At 38.5% G+C, this 14253-nt stretch overlaps 1 protein-coding gene across 1 annotated transcript in view; it reads right to left on the reverse strand.

The window, feature by feature from the left end:
• Nucleotides 1–3023: 3023 nt before the first annotated feature.
• The window catches only part of mccc1 (methylcrotonyl-CoA carboxylase subunit), a 29372-nt gene continuing 18142 nt past the window's right edge, over nt 3024–14253 (reverse strand). The window contains exons 16-19 of the mRNA XM_020925175.2: nt 13348–13485; nt 7363–7470; nt 6038–6109; nt 3024–5804 (exon numbers count right to left, since the gene is read on the reverse strand). Of these exons, the coding sequence (XP_020780834.1) occupies nt 5679–5804; nt 6038–6109; nt 7363–7470; nt 13348–13485 (444 nt within the window). The 3' untranslated portion in view covers nt 3024–5678. The remainder of the gene's footprint in view (nt 5805–6037; nt 6110–7362; nt 7471–13347; nt 13486–14253) is intronic.

Here is a 14253-nt window from a genome sequence, read left to right on the forward strand (position 1 = left end):
CACAGATCCAAGTGTCCTGGGTCACATTTGAAAAAATCAGATCTGTGTCGTTCAGACTGTCATTAAAAGATCAGATACAGGTCGTATAGGGGCTAAAAAAAAATCAGATTTGGGTCACTTCAGGCTGACCCATGAGAGATTTGCACTACTGCCTCAAACATGGCAGATTTCCATGGCAACCCCTGTTTTTTGAGGTTTTTTGGGGTCCATCTTGAGCTTGTTCCATCTGAATATCTTGGCCTATTGTCTTTTCATCTTCAACACAAAACCCCCAAACTAATAAAACAATTTTCTATGTATTAAATCAGAAATAAATAAATTATATCTAAAGGTACAAAGTGGATTTCTGGTTCAAAAGGGCCAGTGACAGAAGGTACTCAATCGCCAACGGTTTCGTGGAAAAATCAATTGCTACGGTTACTCCATAATCCCATAGTCATGGTTACTGTAGTTTCAGGCTAACGAAGAGTTTCATTCTGTGAAACCGTTGAAATTATGTCATGTAGAAGTACAACTGACGACTGAAGCGTGTTTATTTATTGGTCCAATATTTATGTCATTTACAACAGCAGGTACAGTAGTTTGTAGATGTCTTCATTTACCGTAAACTCCCATTAAAAGGGTTTGTGAAATTAATTCTACGAGAAGCCTATTTGGGTGGTAAACAGGCAGAGATAGTTTTGGGATCTTGTTGCTAGGCAGATTATAATCCAGAATAAAAACTGAAATATTTAAAAACTGAGGGAACAACATTTTCAAACCAAGAAACAAAGATCTACGTTATAATGTTGTTTCCTCGTCAAAAACGGATCTGGTGTTGCGTTTTGTTTCATTCCCACATATCCCGACATACATCAACATACTGAAAACATTCTGTTCTGTTCCACCTCGTGATGTCATGCGATAATACAGGAAGTGCTCCATTGTATTTTTAAGCTTCATACACCTTCACTAGAATTATTTGGATCATTTCAGTCCTGGAATTGTCGATCTCTACTGAACTGAAGGTAAAAGGAGCTGTTCACTTGAAAACTATAACTACTGTACATGACATCACAAGGTGGAACAGAGCAGTTTGAGCTTTGCAGATGTAAACAGACTGATAATAAATGATTACTGAAATGAATGTGCAAATGAAACACAAAAACACAACTCCAGGTCTGTTTGTGATGTGATGATTTGTGCTTAAGTCTCACAGGAGTCAGTTTTGAGTAAATTAGAACCTCCAACCAGTTTTCACACAAACAGTTTTTATTCTGTCATGAGATAAAAAATTAAATGATTCTTACTAGAAAAAAGTCAAGAACCCCAATTTAAGAATAGCTGAAATGTTAATGTACCATATTTTTAATGGTTTCTCTCCTCAAAAAGCCATATATTTTTGGCAATAACTTCAATTTAAATATTCCCTTGTTAAATATCTACACTGTGTACTGCTTAATGACGGTACAGAAGCGATAAAAGGAACTGTAACAAAGTGACAGCAGCTTTGTGTAATCTGAAAGAACATGGTACTTTACTGTAGGCACGAGTTGCTTCCAGGCCTAGAAGCTTCAACTTTTCACAGTTGGATTTCATGAAAACACCTATTTTCATAATTTATGTCTAAAAATCTGTTAAAAATGAAGCAATTTTTTGTGAGTATGTGGACCACTGGGGAATTCCTGAAGCAGCGTATCAAGAGTGTAATTGAAAAACATGCTCATTTGTTACACTTGAAGGTGCTCTGTGTAACGTTTTGTTTGGTTGGGGTTAGTCACCCGTTTGTTGCTCTGCCTGGAATGTTCCACAGTGTGACATTAAATAATTCTACTTTATATTTATTCAATTTCGAGTGGTTTTGTAGCTCAAAAATATTTAGAAAAACAAACATTCTGACTGTGAGCGGGTCGCCTCTCCACCTGTCATTTGGTCTGGTTTGGTCTCCATGAAGATAAAAAGGTTTAATGCCATACTGTGAAACATTCCAGAAAAAACAGTAACATCTCCACTGAGAAAAGCGTTTGACGGAGCCTAAGTTACACAATGCACCTTTAACTAACTTTGTTGAAATCCATCACAAATGTCCACATCAGATCCTGAGCTGTGTAGGTGTTTTGAAGCTTCCGGAGAGACGTTTTGCATATTTGTTTTTTTATTTTAGGAAACAGAATGGTTCTTGTTACATTTAAATGTTTTGAGAGTAAATTTCATTGTTAATTGTTGTTCATAATTTATTTTTGTTCCTCTCCATCAGCGAAATGTGCAGCAGATCATCATCTCCTCTGTGTCCTCTGTCCTCTGTCTGTACATCGGAAAATGCAGTTCTATTTACGAAATAAAGACATTTTTATAAAACTGAATTGTATTGTGTTTTTGTTTTATTATGTAATATAAAATAAATATTATATATTAATATTTTTATATTATTAAAGGAACTGTATGTACTGTAGCCGTAAGTGTGAATAGAGCTCACTGTCCTAAACCGAAACACCAAATAAAACACTGGACATGAGGCCAAACTGTTTTTGTTATAAGAAATTATCAGTACATTTCATTTCTAGTCTAGTTATAGCAATAAATGTTATATTTCAACTATACAAGTCGTTTCCAAGTCTCAAATAAGTCTCAAGTCCCAAGTCGAGTTTCGAGTCACTGGCCCATAAGTCCGTCAAGTCCCAGTCAAGTCCTAGTCAAGTCCCGAGTCGAGTTTTGAGGCACTGGCCCATAAGTCCGTCAAGTCCCAGTCAAGTCCCAGTCAAGTCCCAAGTCGAGTTTTGAGGCACTGGCCCATAAGTCCGTCAAGTCCCAGTCAAGTCCCAAGTCGTCTGCTTTGAGCTTTATGTCATTTCAAGTCTTTAAACTACAGTATATTTGTTACTTTTGTTTAGATTTTTGCAGTTTATATGATTTTTAAACTAAATTGTACTTAAAAGCCATGATATATTTAAATATGAGTATTTATATAAGAGTAGTAGAAATGCAAGTGAAATGGAAGGATCATGTTTTACTGTATAAAGAGAAAAAAGGAAGACGGCTCAAGATGGTTTCACATTTGTACAGATATTTTATTACAATTTCTTCAGAAAATCACAAACAGAATAATACAGTTGTTGATCTGAAAAAGGCCACTTCAGTAAAAGAACAAAATCACATGATGAAAATGAGCTTCTGCTCCGTGTACAGAACAGGAGTGTGTATTTACAGTTTTTATTTCAGTCCCAATTTCACGTTTAACACAGAAAGATTTACATTTTATAGGAAATAATTTTTGTTTCTAAAGGTTGGGACCAGTCTAAAAGAAATACTACAGACTTTTGACCTAAAAACAAACTAAAAAACACACACAAAATTAACGGAAATGAAAATTAAAGGTGCACTATGAAACTACAAGTCAGATCTGTGGAGAGGCGACTTCGCTCACAGTAAGAATGTTCGCTATAACTGAACGAATGACAGACAAGTTTAATGCCAGACTGCAGAACATTCTAGACAAAGCTAAACCATCTCCATGAATACAAGCAGGTGACAGACCCTCCAGCAGAAATGTTCCATAGTGCACTTTTTAATAGTCGTAAATCTCGTCACCATGGTAACAGTAGTGTTTTTAAATGTTATAAATTGCATGTCATTTATAACATATTCAAAAAAATTTACTGTGAGTTAAGGCAGTTTTTTTACTTGATCATTAAATGCAGTAATTCCTCTTTCATTTCAGTTTTAGTATACAGAATAATTTTAATTTATTTCAATATTTTCAGTCTGTAATGATTTAAAATACACATGTACTGCCCATCACGTCTGTGCCATAAACCCAGGCATATCCCCGTCTTAAATAATAATAGAATTAACTCTACAGGTTAAATGACAACCATCAGTAACGGTGCATGGGTTAGTCCAGCAAAAACACTCTTACAATTGTTTTATTTTTAATTTAAAGACTGAATATTAGGTTAAAGAAGAGAGACAGACAGGGAGGAGGTAAGTGGTTGTACAGTAATTGCAAATCGAAATTGGAATTTGAAAAAAGTTATTACGAAATCAACAAGGCTACATACACTCTGATCCTGTCAGATCTCAGAGGCTCAGAGGTCAGGCCTGGTTAGTACTTGGATGAGAGACCTGGGAAAATCAGGAGTCTGAGGGGGCACCAGTCACAAGAACTGTTGTTGTGTCCTTAGGCAAGGCACTTTAACCACATTGCCTAGTATGAAAGTGGCGTGTACGTGAATGATGGTGGTGGCGACTTTGTGACATGTCTGTGAAAAGCGCTACAGAAATAAAAACTTCCTTACTTTTCACAAACTACCGTATTTTCCACAGGGGCGCACTTAAAAGCCTTTAATTTCATCAAAAAACGACTGTGCGCCTTATAATCCAGAGCGCCTTATATATGAATTTATAGGGGGTGTCTTAGTACGACTTTAGTAAACTACAAAGCCGTACCACTTGCAGCATTATGGCTCCCATAGTCAGGAGCATCAGGAGTAAAACAAACTGATTCCTTTTAATATCAAAATGCACCTGTCAAGAAACACGCTTAAACTCAAGACTGTTATAAAGTGAAAGTGTGAGCTGCGTGGGAGCAGTGGATGAGAGAAGACGAACACACATTCACCAAGACAGAGAGACAGCGCCGAGCGACTTACGCCACGATCTGCCAACGGATCGTGGACGCCTGGGCTAAGGATCAGTATCAACTGTGGTCCGAGGTTTCACCAAGACCAGAATCATCACTGAACTGTCAGGGAACAGTAACCACACTGACTCGGATAATGATGAGAGGGATGTGGACGTGCTGGACGCTGTAATCGCCCAACTGTTTGAACAATTATGACTTATTGTGAATACACCAACAATTTAGCGTCTCAGACAGTATTTTTTTACGTGTTACAATTGAACAAAGTTGAGAGTTATTGTGAACGCATTAAATAAACTTTGACTGACTTATCTAACTGTTGTGTTTCATTTAAAGTCCGGTTTGGTTTATATTTGAAAAAAGTTCAAAAATAGACCATTCAATGACAATGCGCCTTATAATCCAGAGCCCCTATAGTGCGGAAAATACAGTAAATACATTGTCTCTTTATGGGGAAAAAGCAGTTAACCTTTGTAGTTTAGATCTCTACAAACATGTTCTGAGATAAACGCAATCCTTAAATCAATTCAGCTGTTCAGATTTCATTTGTTTCTCAAACTTTAATGCCACTGTGTGTGTTTAAAGGCGCATTGTGTAACATTTCTGGTGGATGGTCTACCTCCTGCTTGTGTTATTGCCGTGTTTAGAATGTTCCATATTGAAACATTAACATTTCTTAACAAACTAGACCAAGTGACAGGTCAGATCTGTATAGAGGTGACCCTGCTCACATAAGAAATAGTGTTTTTTGCCAGTAAAAGGTATAAAGGCAAACTGTGGAACATTCCAGGCAAAGCGATCACATCTCCCTGGAGACGAGCAGGCGGTGGACCCCTCCGGCTGATAAGTTACACAGTGCATCTTTAAATATTGACTGAATCCTGATTTGAAAAATGAAATCCAAAATTGTTCAGCCCTAAAAGTTAGAAGACAAAATGAAGAGAAAGATGGACAGACAGAAGACATGATACTGACACAGAAACACACGCTGCATTCATCCACTTGAGATGTTGGTAGTCTAAAGTCCTTGGTTAGTCCTGGCTCTAGTTTATGCCTGGTTTTATTGTGCCTCCTTTTCCTCTTCTTCCTCCTCGAGCTCCACCAGGGCGGCGTGGCGATTGGCCTGAGAGCCTTCACTGAAAAACACCCTCTTGATCACTCCGGACTTAGGCGCTCGGATCGTGTGCTGTGGAAAAAAAAAAAAAAGGTGAATATATTTAAACAAAGAATGTAAGGATCAAAGCTACTGGCATTACTATGACACCTAAAGGTCTACTATGGAACTTTTCTCAGTAACCACTTGCTGTTGCCATACTGTCAAACATCAACACTCAATCTCCACCTCTTGGATGACTGTGTTTTTAAAAGGGCCTGTACACACTTTTTGTAATGTAAAGTAAAATGAGATTCTCCTCTTACCTCCATCTTCATCGCGATCATGACCATCAGTGCATCTCCAGCTTCAACTTTATCTCCGGCCTTCACGAAAACCTGAAGACACATTTTAGAACTTGTTAAAAACTAAAACTGTGACTAAGAGCAGAGCTGAGCAGTCTGTCAAAACTTTGATTCAGGTCGGGTCATTTCTTATGGTCAATGATCAGTTTGATAAGAGTGTTTGAAAATAATAAAATGCACCAGAACAGGGCTGGGTGACATGGCCAAGAAATAAAACCTCATTTTTGGATGATCAAAGTCAGAGCTGGGACTGCTCGTCTTTCAAACATTTTTATTCTCATCATATTTTATCTGAAATCAAATTGTAAACCACCTTAAATACTCAAACTTTTAATGCCACTGTGTGTGTTTAAAGGTGCATTGTGTAACTTTTCTGGTGGATGGTCTGCCTCCTGCTTTTGTGTCCATGGAGATGTTACTGCCGTGTCTAGAATGTTCCATATTGAAACATTAACATTTCTTAATAAGCTAGACCAAGTGACAGGTCAGATCTGTGTAGAGGCGACCCTGCTCACATAAGAAATCATTCATAAGGAACATTCCAGGTAAAGCAACCACATCTCCCTGGAGACAAGCAGGCAGTGGACCCCTCCAGCTGATAAGTTACACAGAGCATCTTTAAATGTTGACTGAATTCTGGTTTGAAAAATGAAATCCAAATTTACATGTGATAGAGATTTAATTGTAATTGCGCAAGAACCTCCGTTGGATTTAAGAAAGTCAAGCGTAAACTTGTTTCATAATAATGCTCAATTTCATGATTTAGCAATTTTTCTACATCTTGATGATTAAAACCTGAATTAATTTGATTAATTACCCAGCCACACAACAGGGGCAGGAAATATGCAGTGTTTTCACATTCCAGTGATATTATATTATATTATAATAACAACAGGGATGTAACAATAACTGAAATATCGTTATATCGTATCATCAAAAGTCTCTCAGTAATATCGTGGGCTGTCACAATACATCGAATCACAAGTTCATGGTTTTATAGAAGCAACAGTTTATAAACATAAGGAACTACATATCCCATGATTCATTTCAGCGCAGACAACATGAAGACATATGTTTTTGACTTGAATTCTTGGGATTATGACAGAAATAATTCACACCAAAATCTTGTCAAGCTATTTCAAAAGCATTGTCCCATGTACAATTATATGAACCTCTTCAAAATATCGTAATAAATATCGTACTGTGAGATGCATATCGTGATAATATCGTACTGAGAGATTTGGATATCGTTACATCTCTGTATAATAACACTGTACCCCTCATACCTTCTCTATGGTGCCGGTCATAGGGGCCACAGCTCCTCCCTGGGCCCCAGATCCACTCACTCCAGCCAGGTGTTTGGGCACCGGGAGAGACACCTCTGCACTGCCCTCCTGAACACAGAGAACAAGAAACAACTTCAGTCTGCCATACTCTGCGCAACTTTTCTGGTGGAGGGTCCACTACCTACTTGTCTCCATGGAGATGTTATTGCTTTGCCTGGAATATTCCATGATATTACATTAAACATAAACATATTAATCTGTGTATCGTTTGTTCATTCGTTTTTCAATATAAAACCAAAAAAAGAAAAAAAAAAAAAAAAAAAAAGGATAACGGCCGTTTCCTGTTTCCATGACTTAAAACTGCGATGCCGGACTGAGGCTGGGATTAGACCGGAACTGAGACCGGAACTGAGACCGGAACTGAGACCGGAACTGAGACCGGAACTGAGACCGGAACTGAGACCGGAACTGAGACCGGACTGAGACCGGAACTGAGACCGGGACTGAGACTGAGACCGGAACTGAGACCGGGACTGAGACCGGGACTGAGACCGGGACTGAGACCGGGACTGAGACCGGGACTGAGACCCATTTTAGTCCTGTTTTAGTCCTTTTTAAGTCCTGTTTTAGACTTGGTTTAGACCTGGTTTAGTCCTGGTTCAGTCTGTATGCAGCACATAAGTCCTGCATCACAGTTTAAGTCACGGAAACGGGAAACGGTCGTTATCCATTTTTTCCATTATTCATTTAAACATTAAAAAAAGATAACAATTGTTTTTTCATTTTTCGATTTTTTCATTTTGGTTTTGGAGACAAATAATGAAGAAAATAGTTGTTTTTTCATTTTTTCTTTCATTCTTATTTTTGGTTTTACTTTGAAAAACAAATGAACAAATGATACATGAACTTCTTAGGTGAACTGGGGCGAGTATTTTTGAGCGATAAAACCACCTGTAATTGAATAAATGTAAAGTAGAGCTGTTTAATGTCACACTGTGGAACATTTCAAGTAGAGCAATGACATCTCCATAGAAACAAGCAGGTGACAGACCCTCAACCACAAAGTGACATAGTGCATCTTTAAGTAATAATAATAGACCTCAGTATTTCTTTTACAATCTAATCTATGGATGAAAAACGTGAGTCATGTTTGAGGAAGTGGTGTCCTGCAGCTTTAATGGAGCGAGGACATTTTCTATCAAGGCTTTAATGAGAGAATCGATTCAAACAAAGCATCAGAGGTGGACTATAGATTTTCCATTAGTTCATAAGCCAAGATATTATAGTTTAAATTGGTAACACATGAATCACCCATTTCAAGACAAAATCCATTCTGTAATAAAAGCTGAACGTGCCGCTCCATCTGAACTCTGTGTTAACGGCAGATGTGACAGAAAAGGTTCCTAGAGTGTGTTCTTAAAGCCGCACTATGTAACTTTTTGTTTTGGCGTCCGTCACCTGTGTGTTTCTATGGAGATATCATTGTTCTGTCTGGAATGTTACACAGTGGCCACGTTTACATGATGTTTTTTAATTCAAATTTAATTATTCCGAATTAATTCATTTGAAATTAAATTATTCTATTTCGAGCTTACGTGGAAATAATCATTCCGAATTAAGGTTTACATGGAAAACACGTTAAATCATGTTTATTTAATTCTGCTCAACGTCTGGTGGTGAGGAAGGTTCTGATTGGACAGAGACACAAACGTATTTACGTCGACGGGAAGAAAACACACACTTCAGCTGCTACCGGCTTTTTTGTCATCTCGGTTTGTTGTTATGCGTGGGGATGTGTACCGCTGTGTTTTAATCTTTATCATTATGTTTTGATTTGTTTTTATTATGATTTTAATGTATTTCTTATTCTGTAAAGCACTTTGAATTACTTTGTGTACGAATTGTGCTATACAAATAAACTTGCCTTGCCTTGCTGTTCCCCCACCCATACAACAGCGTCCAAACCCAGACCCGGTTCAGGTCGAGCCCCGATGAGTTGGAGCGTGGAGTGGTGTTAGGTGCCTGGGCCTGAGAAGTGTTTTCCCCAAGGAAGAACTGAAAGGACAGACCGCTCAGAACAGGATATAATGAACCAAACGGGATTCACGCTTCTGTCTGGATGTTTTTCACCACCTCGGAACCAGCCGCGGTAATGGGGCATGGAGGACAGGAGCAGCCCGCCCAGACCTGTAGTCCACAGCGCATTCTCAGTTTCACCGCACGGATCCACTGGTCTTGCTCGTCCCCGTCTTGTCCCAGCACATAGAGGACGGAGCCTATGGACCTGTCTGACCAACCCGCTCGGAGAACAGCACAAGATCAAGAAGGGGCTGCGTGCTGTGGTGAGTGCTAACATGTCTTTACCGCTGTTACGCGGACTCAGAGCTTCTTCTTCTCCGGGCTGATGTGCGGTGAGTTGTGTAAAGCTCTAAGCCACATGTTTTATGAGTTCATCAAGAGAACTTGGGATGAGGATGGCTCAGGTGTTAACGGAGAACCTCAGCACCTTTCGCAATTACATAGGCAACGGGAAACAGAGATTCGGAGACCCAAACATGATACAAACTTTTTTCACCATATTACAGTGCGTCATCGCGTCAGAAGTGCGATCCAACACACATTCACTGAACGACCGGAATTATTTTTTAAGCGGAATAAACGCTTACATGATCGCGGAATAAATTAATTCCTCTTTAAAATCGGAATAAACCACCCACTAATTCCGATTAATCATTAGGAATTAAGTGTTTACATGTTCTTTTTAAAGTGGAATTAATTTTTATTCAGAAATAAATATTTTTTTATCGGAATTAAAGCTCTCATGTAAACGGGGCAAGTATGACATTAAACAGCTGAACTTTACTTTTTTTTTTACAGGTGGTTTTATAGCTCAAAAATACCTAGGAAAAACAGACATTTTGACTGTGGCGGGGTCGCCTCTCCACAGATCTGACCTGTAACTTGGTCTGATAGAAACGTTTAATGCCATACTGTCAAACATTCCAGAAAAAGCAATAAGGTGTGCAAGATGGAAAGCATTTGACGGAACCTCTACCAGAAAAGTTACAATCTTGTAGTTGGATTGTGTATTTTTAGGCAATTTTAAAAGGTGCTATAGCTGATTTTTACAGTCTTGTGATGTGAAAAAAACACAACTCGTTCATTTTAAACAGGTTGCAGTGTCCAAAGTTCTTCCTCACTGACCTTATACATTCTGAGCATCCTAATTATTCACCTTGATGAGTTTAGAAGCGCTTTTCTCGACTTTCAGACACCAGAGTGGAGTTTTGTAATTACAACTAGTATGCCTTCCTCAATCAAACTTTATTTATAGAGGCCTTTAGAACACTCAAGGTGACCAAAGTGCTTTCCAATAAAATCAATAGAACATAAAATCATTCTAAATATGAAACAATGAAATAAATCAAATTGTTCAGAGTGTCACTTCATTACCAAGTGTTAAAAGCCTGAGTCTGAATAAATTAGTTTGAGCCTGGATTTAAATAGGCCAAAGTCTGTGATGGTGCACAAATCAACGGGCAGTTTGTTCCAGAGTCTGGGGCCAGCGACAGAGAAAGCCTCATCAGTCCAGAGTTTGAGTCTGGCTCTGGGGCACGTCCTGGTTCATGGATGATAAAAACACTTTATAATTAGATGCAGACAGCGCACAGTGGACTTGGATTGTAAAAGCAGTTCTTGACGAGGGCTGGGTAGCATTGAGAAGTTGCCGATACGATACATACCTCGATACATAGGCCATGATACAATACATCTCTCAATACAGTGAGATTTCAATTCAGTACAATATATTTCAAATCAATTCGATACAGTTCAATAAAAAGCTAAATCATGGCTGTGATACTAAAAGTATTTGATAAAATACTTCTTTTGCAAAATTATTATGAAAAACAGCAATTTTTAAAACAGTGAAAATTTCGTTCCTCTGAACAAGCAAGAATTTCGTTCCTCTGAACAAGCAACAAAATTGTAACTGTAACAAAATAATTTTGTAAAATAAACCAAAAAACACTTTTGGCGATATATTGATACAGCAGCCCACGATATCGATACTGCACCATCACATTAAATGATAAAATATATATCAATATTTCAATATTTCCACTAGTGCTGTCATGCGATTAAAAAAATTGAGAGATTAATTAATTATGATCTGTAATTAATTAATCTAATTAATCTCATTTTAATCTCACCTAAAAATTGCTGAGAAAAGCCTTCAATTTGAGGTATTTTCATTTAAATTCATTATTACATTATTGTGGCAGATCAAAAGACTGATTATAGATTTTAAAAAGTGACTTTATAAAGTCATTTATTGTTTAACAAATCTCTCCAAATTGGCTGTTGAGCCCAAGTCTCCATGAATAAGAAACTGTTTGTTGTAAAGTAGCAAAGACGAGGAAATCTGAACATAATAACTTTTGTCTACTTAAAGACAATAAAAAGTCCAGTCTTTCCTTAACCAGATTAAAAATATTATTGATAGAGAAATGCTTTATATATGAGATCACTGTTTTTAGTCCTGGTTTAGACCTGGTTTAGACCTACTTTAGTCCTAGTTTAGTCCTGGAATGGATTAATCCTGGTTTTAGTCCTGGTGTTAGTTCTGGTTTAGTCCTGGTTTAGACCTGGTTTAGTCCTGGTGTTAGTCCTGGTGTTAGTCCTGGTGTTAGTCCTGGTGTTAGTCCTGGTTTAGACCTGGTTTAGACCTGGTTTAGTCCTGGTTTAGTCCTGGTTTAGACCTGGTTTTAGTTCTGGTTTAGTCCTGGTTTAGACCTGGTTTAGACCTGGTTTTAGTTCTGGTTTTAGTTCTGGTTTAGTCCTGGTTTAGTCCTGGTTTAGACCTGGTTTAGACCTGGTTTAGTCCTGGTTTTAGTTCTGGTTTAAGTTCTGGTTTAGTCCTGGATTAGTCCTGGTTTTAGTCTTGGTGTTAGTTCTGGTTTAGAGGTTCACAGGAGGAAGCGCGGTTTACAATGTATTTTATAAAATCAGAGACTAGGAACTGACATTTCATCTTGAAAGGCAAGTTCTAGTAATAACAATAGAACAGAGAACAACAGGCTGAAGGCGTTAATATGTTAACGTAACATATGAACAGTTATTCAGATAATTATAGCATAAACAACAGAACAAGTTTACCGATCTCACTCCAAATCACTAAATCCATTGAATTCTTCATCCTCTGTGTCACTTCTGTGAAACTTCCGGAGATAGATCCATGATGTAAATGGAACACCACTTCCTCTTCTGTGTCGCTGTCATCAGACTCAGCATCAGTTCCAGTTACAATTATTCTGGTCTTTCTGAATCCCGACAGGATGGTTTCGGTGTCACTGAAGTCCAGGCTTTGTCCATCCATCCAGTGACTTCCAGGAAAGTTACATGGCACACCCACCCAGGTGCCATGAAGCTGTGGATGAAGTGTTCTCCATCCCCGCTTTCCGCCAGTCAATCACAAGTTTCTCACTCACTCCAAACTTTCTTTCTGCTGCTCAATTACCGTTTTCGGCTGAATATTTCACTATTTGCGTCAAGACAGCGGCTTTTTCTAGGCACGCGCAGTAGAGTGAAGTGACAGTGGTACAGGGGTAATAGTAGTACTAGATACTGACACACAAGACTAGAGCCTCTCGCGGCTGTCAGTCTGAAAATTTTAATATACAAGTTGCATTGGAGTATAAGTCGCAGGAAACACCCAAACCATGAAAAAAGCGCGACTTATAGTCCGAAAAATACGGTAAGCAACAACTAAACTTGGATTAAATCGGGTCTAATTATAAAACGGTTTAATGTCTGAACACCAAATTAGTTGATAGCATGCTTATGTTTTGTTAGTATTATTATGTCATCTGAAAGTTGGGACTATGGACCATTGCAAACTGTGTAAAATGAAATAATTCTGTTATTAAGACTGAAAAAAACCCTGCTTAAATTATAGTAATATTCTTGTAGTGGTGATCGTATTACCATGGAGAACAGATGCACGGTGTTGTTGAGGATGACGATTTTGGGGCGGGACTTGACTCCGTTCACTGAGCAGTGAAGAAACGACGCTCCGCCCTCTGACTCCACCTCCCCGCTCACATGGTACAGCTCTCCACCAATCTGAGGACAGGAAAAACAACACAATAGGAAAATCAACACTGAAATATGGCAGATGTTTTGACCATAGATATAGAACGGTAGATCTCGCATTCAGCCTCTTGACGTGTGTTAATACCACCGCCGCCATCAGCTTTTCATAGTATCAGCGAGAGAAGATGCCGGACTTTCGCGCCGCAAACAAACAAGCGAGCGAATGAGCGGAATAACAAGAAGAAAGAGCAAAGCAGAACATTTCATAGGTAAGATTTTACTTTGTAGGCCCATGATACTAAATGTTGTGTTTTGAACCCAGACTGACTGGAACCAGGACTGGAACCTGGGCTAACCCAGGACTAATCCAGGACTAATCCAGGACTAAACCAGGACTAAACCAGGACTAAACCAGGACTAAACCAGGACTAAAAACAGGACTGAAAACAGGACTGAACTAGGATTGAAACCAGAGCTGAACTTGGACTAAACTAGGACTAAACTAGGACTGGAACCCAGGACTGAACCCAGGATTAAAACAGGACTGAACCTGCGACTAAACCAGGACTGAACCAGGACTGATGGGGGGAAGGGGGCTGATGCTCTTTGGTCTGTGAGAAACACTGATATGTCCTTGTCCCAGATTGATGTTCATTCATCAGTAAAATGATGGCTTTTTGAAGCATTCATTCAAATAAACAGCGTGTGCTTGGACAATAAAAGTTTAAGTTAAGTTTCTTCTACTTTTTAGTTATTGGGCATTTGTTACATTTTTATAGACATTTCTATTACGTTCTG

This window comes from Boleophthalmus pectinirostris, unplaced genomic scaffold (assembly GCF_026225935.1).
Source record: "Boleophthalmus pectinirostris isolate CB_2022bp ecotype Guang Dong unplaced genomic scaffold, ASM2622593v1 HiC_scaffold_7, whole genome shotgun sequence".
Classification (NCBI taxonomy): Eukaryota; Metazoa; Chordata; class Actinopteri; order Gobiiformes; family Gobiidae; genus Boleophthalmus; species Boleophthalmus pectinirostris.